This window comes from Nomia melanderi, chromosome 10 (genome assembly GCF_051020985.1).
Source record: "Nomia melanderi isolate GNS246 chromosome 10, iyNomMela1, whole genome shotgun sequence".
Lineage (NCBI taxonomy): Eukaryota > Metazoa > Arthropoda > Insecta > Hymenoptera > Halictidae > Nomia > Nomia melanderi.
Window position 1 is genome coordinate 9850869 of NC_135008.1, and position 9104 is coordinate 9859972.

Sequence of the window (9104 nt, forward strand, 5' to 3'; positions counted from 1 at the left end):
TCCCGACACTCCGCTACTCTCCTTCCATCTTCGTTCCTTCCTCCTCGCTTTGCTTACATTTTTCTGTCGCAAATTTCACTGTTCGACGCGCACACTGTCGCAACGTATCCGTTTAAATAGATATATGATGTATTTTGTCAAATTAAGTAATGATTTTTTTTAGTAAACTGTATACAGTATTTCTGCAGAATTATTAGAAACATTTAATTTCATGCTGTTTAAGAAATAATTACGAAGTTGCGTTCCTTTTCAGATCCTTGGCTGATTTTTAGGTTTAAAGATAAACTAATGCCTTCTACAGGAAAATTGTACCCAAGTTGCCAAAATTGAGAAAAATCGCTGATCTGGGATTTTACCAAAATCTATGTTATATAGTCCTATTAATTTCTTATTTGATTTACTTAATTAAATATTTCGAAAAATTCTCATACCCAAAGGGTTAACTGTCAACATTTTTCGATTACACCTTTCCGAGACAGAAAGAATATTCTAACAAGCATTTATATTTGGGAAAAGAATTTAATTGTCTACTTCATTACTCTTTGCACTTTATAAGCTCCGCTACGACATTATTTGTAGCATTAAATAGTTTAGTGATCAAAGTTGACGAAACTAAGCTAAGATTATTGCATCTACCATGCGAATTTTATCCTAAGAAGGATAATTAAACATCTAAAAAATGTTACATGATGTCATATTATAACATGGATATTTTCTGATTTGTGTAAATTGTAATAGAATAACTAATATTCTTTCTAGTTATTAAACGATTTACTCGTTTCTTCGTTTTTCTAAGTTAGAAAGCTGTTCTTTTTATAGGTTTTAAATATGTTGTATAATAATATCAGAAGTCAAAACATTAATTTTCTCAATTCTCTAATCCGCATTGCTTTCTGAGCGACTCATATCTGTTTCATTTGATTCGATATAATTTTCCAGATGCTATTTCTCTGGTCGAAGGAGCCAGCTCCGGGTCCAAAAGCCGGCCCGTGGCTCGCGTGGTTCGCCACGGCGCTGATTCTCTGGCGTTGTAGTCGGAGCATGAGCAAAGCGATCTTGGCAATTTCTCCGTTGAGGCTGCTGAAGAGACGCAACATCTTGCCACCAACCAACTCGAAGGCCTCATCGACGGAGACGCTGTCGAAACTACACCAGCAACGGTTGAAACAAGAGAATCCTATTTTCCAACGGAAACACAAGCACGGAATTAGGAAGGTGAAACGATTCTGCACCGGCGACGGGCCCCACGTGACCAACTCGGCGTCCGTCATACAAATACCGCAGATTCACTACAAGGTGACAAGAAGTGGCAAAATTTACGGGAAATACCCGCACAAAGGCGCCGCGCAGTCGAACGCCAGCCAGCCTGGTCACTGAAGTGCGACGTTTTCGTTCATTGAGATACTCGATAGGCACACCTCAAATTTTGTAATTGAAGAGTTTTTATAAAAAAACACTGCGAATGCCACTGAAAGGTTATTTTCTGCATTATTATTCTGTAGCATACGATTTAAGTTGTAATTTTCCTTTTGTAAGTGGTCATTGCTGATGATAGTCATCTTTAACACTGATAATATTGAAAGATGACATTATTGTGACGTAACGTTTAACTTAATGTTCGGTAATTTTCTTCTCCATCCTGAGAAATTTGATGTTTGGCAGGTGTTTTTACGAATTTTGGATTTTGCGTTTGATCCTAAAGTTTCTGGTTAAAGCTACGCATCCATGTAAAAGATGATCTTCGACGTTTTACTATAAAATTATACGTTTTATCGGACGAAACGTATTCTTTCTTTTTCATGATACATGAAAACGAGATCGTTTCAAGGTTCGTTGGTTTTTCATAGAGCACTTTTGATAGGCTAATTTATGAATTTATTAATTTCAAATTCTGAGGGCGGGGAATGTTAAGAAATAAGGCTTCCTGGGAGAAACTGTGAAACGTTTTATTTAAACGGAGAATAGGTTACTGATGGTTAAATTCGAGCGATGCATGTTATTTGAAATTTGAACCTTCTCGTTGCTAGCAATCCTTTCACATCCCTTGGTTTACGCGGCGGTTTTATCCGTAAATGATTTTCCAGTGCAACCGGTCGGAAAGTCTGTCTCGATTTTAACAAGGCAACGCATTTCATACGCATGGAAGAAGAAGAGGGTCAAATGAAATACGAGGAAAATTTCTGGAAGAATAAACGTACATTTGGCCGGGCAGAAAAATCTACTGTCACGTTCTCAGTACCACTGTTTCATTATAATGAACTTACACCCAGTGAACAAAATTAAAATTACAAATGAAATGTTAACTTATGTCGTTATTTGTTATTCATGCGTGTTTGATACCTAATTTCGTTTTTAAATAGTAATATATCATCATGAGCAAATAATTTCAATCTTAACATTCAGTAATCATTGTATTAATAATAATAAATAAAACAAGAAAGGAAACGTATAAAATAAAAAGAAAAATAATAAATAAATCAAGAAACGTATTGTTCTACTTTTTATAAAACCAGGAAATAAGTCGCTTTAATTGCTCGGTAATTTTAGTGTCAACGCCTTGTTCTACAATATCGTGCCAGACTCGTGATGAAGATTTCAAATAGAATTTAACAAACTACTTAACTATTTAACAAAATTAAATATTATTCAATGTGTTTGAATGCAAATAGCACATTATTCCTCTGGCATCAATGATTATACCTTAGAGCACAAATTGACATAGAATAACACTGGAATTTTCTCTTATGTTTAATAAAGTATTAATAACAAAGCGGTTAGATCGATCACAGTTCAGAAAGAAATCATAGGGCAAGAGGTTAATGAACTGTGAAAGAGTTAATTAGAAATGTTTCTGTATTCAAACGATCCATGACACGCCAGGTATCTCGGTATTCGCGTGCAATGTGTCAAGATGGCCGACCGATTAATTTTATCCAAACTTCAGCAATCGTCAAACTGTTGAAGGATTCGGACAGTTTAGCGTGGAGCGTGTCTTCCTGCTTCTTCCTGACGTCCTTGACATAGTTTTGAGTGCCGAGGTCGTACAACGGGGACCTTCGTCGGGGTCACTAGCGTATCCAGAATCCACGACCACTGCGAGCGTCGTTTTGGACTCCTGGTCTCTCTTCTCTCCTCTCACGTAGGAGCAGATCAATAAGCGTTCGGTGTGTTTCGACGGCTTAGGGCACTCTTATGTTTAGCAATACTATTCGCATCTTGCACAAACGTTAACCCTTTGCCGTATCACTTTCTTTCGCTGCTATTAAACTCGTGCCGATTATTACCGTGAACGATTTGCATGAAACGCAAAGAAATGTCCACTGCAAGTAAGTTCACTGTAACCGTTATCGAAGGAGGATCAAAAAAGGCTAAATCCCCGCGCGACCGACTGCTGACGTAGAAACTGTTCGCGTTCAGCGTTGCAACGTCTAAAGCATTTCTATTTCTTTATCACTTTATTCTATCGAGTCGTAACGAGTAGACAATAGCGAACGAAATGTCACGCGACGTTTTTGCAACTACCGGCGGCAGGTTCTAAAACTTTATAGATTCTGTTCTTGCATAACTCACGATTGAAATGCTTGATCAACCAATCACTGACTCGATATGGTTGCAGTACTCTATATTGTAGATTTATGTAGCTTATAGGGTGTCCCAGTTTTCATGAAACAAGCGACCAAGGTGTAATTTTATATGACAAAGTTGATATCATGTCATACATTACACAACACGGATACACAACATGTATCGCGCATACGTGCATCAGTAATTTATATTGTTTAATTTAATGATTGATAAACGTTATTATTTAATTGTGCCTGGACCTTTACGCTTTGTTAACAGCACGAAAGTTGTTGAATATCATGAATCACTCTAATTCTTTGACCAGGGATTGTATATAGGGTGTCCAATTTTAATCTATAAATTTAATTATCTTCGAAAACAATCTCTTCTTTCTTTTTACAAAATATTCTTCCTATTTTCGTTTTATTCGTAGTAAAGGGTTAATCAGATCAGAACAAGAAGTTCCTCGGAAATCATCGGGAACAGGGAATTGTATCATCGCATACGTCGGCGCGGTGCCGCGTAACAATGAGCGACTGTACAAGTTTCTAATCAGAGATGTACCAATTTGAGCGGTATAATGGCCGCACTTTCAGTTGTCCCGCAGTGTTCGATCTAGCGAAGAAAAGTCAAAAATTTGAACTGCAAAATCTACGCATTTCTTTTGTCTCACGAAATATTAATAATGAAACATAGTTTACGATATTGCCCATAATTTCAATGGAACATATCAATTGACTATTAAAATTTCGACCTGAAACTTACTGAAAAAATCAACGTCATTTCGACATTGTTACTGAATTTGTACTTTTTATTCACCAATCGATAGACCTTCATATCCTCTTTAAAAAAAAAGTGCCAGGGGTTATAGATCGGAAATAGATTAGTTATGACTTTTGTTCGATTTTTTGATGATATCGATCACTGCGTCGTCGTATAGAATGGAACATAAGTGTACCAAATTTAATGACTCGATACCCTGTTGCATCGCCGTCACCGTACCGTCTCGTTCTATCCAGCCCACTGACTATCAGGGGATTCCTCTGAAACCGAGACCCTGAACCACGTTCTCGATCGCTGAAGATGAAATTATAAATAGAAGCCGTCTGAGGGTAGACAATAGCCCGATCCTCGATACGGATGTACAAGTGGAGGCTGGTACAAAAATGGAACGATAACACCAATTTAACCCTACTATACTCTCCGGGTCTTTTTTGACCCAATCACGTTTTCGTTCTTTTAGCACTGTATTTTTTGTTTAATCTTTTCCAATTTAATCGAGTTCTCCTTTTGTTAAGAATACTCTTCTCGAAAATAATATAAGAAAATTAGTACTAGGCTATGAATTCCTAGTTTCTTAATAATATTCCCAGTGCATAGATAAATTGAGAACCGCGGTAGTATTAAACATTTTTTAAGACTGCTAGACGAAGTCAACAAAATTATTGAAACGCTGTTTTCTGTCACCGAACCTTTAAAAACTGAAGAGTAAATTCCTTAATTTATTTTTTCTTAGTTCCCAATGCATCTTATTGTAGCAGACATCATTTGCTTATTGCGAAATATAGTATAAACATTTTATTATTAAAATAGTTTATTTAGATATAAAAATGAAACTAGGACAGTTGTTTGTGAATATATTATAACATATTATCTAATCATTCATGTACGAATGACGTTGCTTGTACTGCATTAAAATCTGAACAAATTAATCTCACCTGGGTTAGGTTTGGTTGATATCTCTCTACAAAGATGTCGTTTCTTTGCAAATAAGTTCCTGCGCAGCATCATGTCGAAACCGAAATTAAGTCTTGAAATTCGATAGAGCTTGATTAAGCTTTTCGTTCGGCGAAAATGAATCCACGTTTATTACGGCAACAGCGTGGACTCCGGGAATCGTGAACGTGAATTTCCTGTTTTTTAATCAAGTGTATACGAAAATAGCACCGGGGAAGACTTAATCAGCTTGTCTAGCGTGAGTGGATGAAAGGAGGTCCTATCTGATTTGAATAGACCGACGTTGGGATGGGGCTTCGGTAAGGTCGCCGTCAAGACCTTGCCTACACCGAATTACGTGATCGTCAATTTCTACAACACGGATCTTCTATATCTAGCAAATAATGTTGATTCATCGAAAAGTAATTCCCTCTTAACACTTTGTTTTATGTAACAACTCCTACGCGCATCCATTTTTAACCGACACGTCTAACACGATTAAGTGAACGCTGAAGGATTGTACAAAATGTTTGAAATTTTTAAAAAGCATTTGAGGAACGTGTGAATAATCGAGAAAATGACAGTTCATTTTATTAGAATTTATTCAGAGTCGTTCAATTTCAACGAGGAAACCGATAAATAGTAAATAGAAGCAATTAATTTGAAATTAGTTAAATGGTAAATGGTTTACATTTATTTCTTGATAATTCAGTTGGAAAAAGAGATAGTGTGATAGAAATAAGTTTAGGAATATTCTGGTACGCACAAATTTATTATTGACTTATTACTTCTTTAATTATTGATTTATTACGAAATATTTACCTTGGAATAGAGTTCAATAGGATGAAAAACTACAACCTTCAAGGACTGTTTACTCTTAATTATGTAACACTGAAACTGCGTGGCTAATACTATTTACCAAGAAATTATAAAAAGTATTTCACTAAACCTGCCAGGAGTCGATATAAAATATTGATATAGTAACTTAGCAACGATATCGTGATAATTCTTTTAAATTCTTTTTTCTCGATCTATGTTAGCATCAACAGAAAGCCTTCGTATCTCGAAAATTCTGAAGTATCTGCGGAAATAGACCAAAATATATTTAGAAGAATGATATTAGCTGAATACATAAAAAAAGCATCGTCATAAATAAACAGTGAGTCATTGTCTCTCCGAAACTGGTTCCAACTGCAGAACGTTGAATTATTTGACATTGAGTGACCCATTTGCAATAATGGTGAACATATTGTTGATTAAAACTCTTGCATTATATATTCCATAAAGAACGTCGATTTTTAAAGTTAAACGGCATTTAATTATATACGAATCTAATAATAGCGTCATAACTGAGAAAGAAGTGTCAATATGAAAGAAAACATATCATCTATCATATAATACATTTAACGAGTCGTATTATTATATATAAATAAATACACAGGGTACTTTGCAAGCCATAATATTTAATATTAATGGGCAATAGTAATGTTAAGACATATGTATACAAATATTACAAATATTAATATGAACTAACGAAACAAACACAAATATAACACGAAACTGATAGAATAAATATTCGAACACAGATACTACAAATAAATTGCAACAATTGCGAATCAGACAAGAATAACCTATACATAATACTATAAACTTTTTGACGTTTGACAAGTTATTGTGAACTGATGCAAATACATCTCCAAAGTTAACAACTATGTAATATTTGATGTCAGTCTCAGCTAATGGCAGCGTTTGCTGACCCTCTTACATTCTTTAACACGCGAATATTTTGTTTATATCTGGTGCCCCGACTCGTTGAATGTATTTACATAGGTTCATCTTCCTGGGTGGCCCGCAACATGACAGAAATAATTGAATCAGCATACATATCTGTATGGATTCGCGTTCCTCGTGTTCCTCTTATCGTGACGGAACGCATCTTACAAAGTGGTTTCACTATATCACTGGCTCTCACTCGCGTGTCTCGCATCAGTTATTTATGTCTGGCGATGAATGAAGAAGTATCTTGCACGATTTCGATTTCGCGCTATGAATTTTCAATTAGATTTGCATAATCGCCCTTTAAAAGATTCCCAAGCTACAGGCAAATTGGATTAACCGGAGTAGATTCATATTTTAACGTCCCCCTGGCGACACTCTCGATTAACGCTCGACCGTCGAATTAATTAACATTCGCAAATAAATTCACGCGTGGAGAAACTCGTTTCGTTGAACTAGGAAAATAGTGCTTTATATAACCCTTAATCGAAATATCAGGGTTACTCGCAATTTTTGACAGTCTTCGTGTGTTCAGTAAAAATGTGAATGTCTGGACGTAATTAAATAATATGTTTTACAATAAATACAACCAAAATCTATATTTTAATTAATATAATATGACTGTATTTTAGTGTAATATTTATATAAGTATTTAGAGTAACATATAATCATGTTACGTACATTATGTGAATAATTTGTGCTTAACTTCTTTGCTCTGATTAGAGTGTATTACTTTTTATAACATACCTTGATTTAACAACGAAATTTCAACTGACTAAAATGCACGAAACCTCTATGATTGAAATTAGAAATTGGTTATAAATAAAACGTTTATATTATAGCGTATAGAAATCCTTCTAAACATAGACTTCAGTTACTTTCAAACAAAATATGTATATATTGAGTTTACTTGAAATATTGGTTTCATAGTGACTTTCTTAATTGTATCTGCAACATAATGTAAAATGACAGGAATGATGTAGTGGATGTTCCCTTTTGCAAACAAGTTACGTTTAGATCGTCTGTCCACGGAGCATTATGCGTGCGTCATGACATTTCCAGTTTGGCACAACGTAACGATAGATTGTCCTGATTTCTGGATATATAGATACATATACTTCGCGGCTTCCGATTTCCACGTGATTAACAGACGTTGATCGAAATTATGTAGCAGCGGTTTGTCCAAATTGCGAAGATATAATTATTAATTACTATGTTTGCACGCTTATATTAACACTTTGACGCTGGGACAAGTAAAAGTACGTTGTTTAAACCTGTTACTCTTTCATAGTAAATTCATTTTTAAGTTTATCTTTAAGTTAACACGTCTACTATCCAAGTCTAATAACCTTTTACGCAATACACGATCATTGGAGAAATACAAAATTTCTTATAGCGTTACATCAAATTACTTGACATTCTATCGTACACACGTATCCGGTAAAGTTTTAACTTACTGAAACTAGGCGTCTATTTGATACACTGCAGTTGTGTTAGAAGTGTGCATTTGAATCACGTACGGTATATAAGCGGTCAAGTTTCTATATCTAACGAATCACATATGATTTATGGATAGTGAACGCGTTAAGTCTATTTAATAATTTTGTAAGAAGTTTCATTTACAGTTCAGGACATGACGCTAGTGCCGGGTAATAAATCCATTTCTGACTTGAAATTTTAATATTCGACTCGATGTTTTCAATATCACCTTCTAATTGTTGGAAAAACTATGCTAACAATTAATTGTTACAGCAAAAGCTATAGCTTTCACGTGCAATATTGTAATATAAAAACATGAGCAAGTTATATAATTTTGAAAATTAAAATTATTTAGTATTATTTCAGTAAGACATACTGATGTCTTCATTATTTGTAGTAATTATAAAATTGAAATGTTGTATTCACTGGTTTTTCGCAAGTCATTATGACGCCACGCACATAATAACATACGCGGGTATATTTTAACGTATCCATAGTGTTTATACTGTCACTTTAGAGCAATCAGCGCCAAACTTGATAAATGTTGTACTCATTAATATTACCACTTG

The 9104-nt window shown here is 34.9% G+C and overlaps 1 protein-coding gene across 7 annotated transcripts in view; it reads left to right on the forward strand.

Annotated features, from left to right (window-relative positions):
- The window catches only part of LOC116429793 (uncharacterized), a 31210-nt gene extending 28951 nt beyond the window's left edge, over positions 1–2259 (forward strand). For all 7 annotated transcript variants that reach the window (XM_076371697.1, XM_076371698.1, XM_076371699.1 and 4 more), the window contains 2 exons: positions 940–1475; positions 2085–2259. In XM_076371697.1, the coding sequence (XP_076227812.1) occupies positions 940–1377 (438 nt within the window). In that variant the 3' untranslated portion in view covers positions 1378–1475; positions 2085–2259. The remainder of the gene's footprint in view (positions 1–939; positions 1476–2084) is intronic.
- Positions 2260–9104: the final 6845 nt, after the last annotated feature.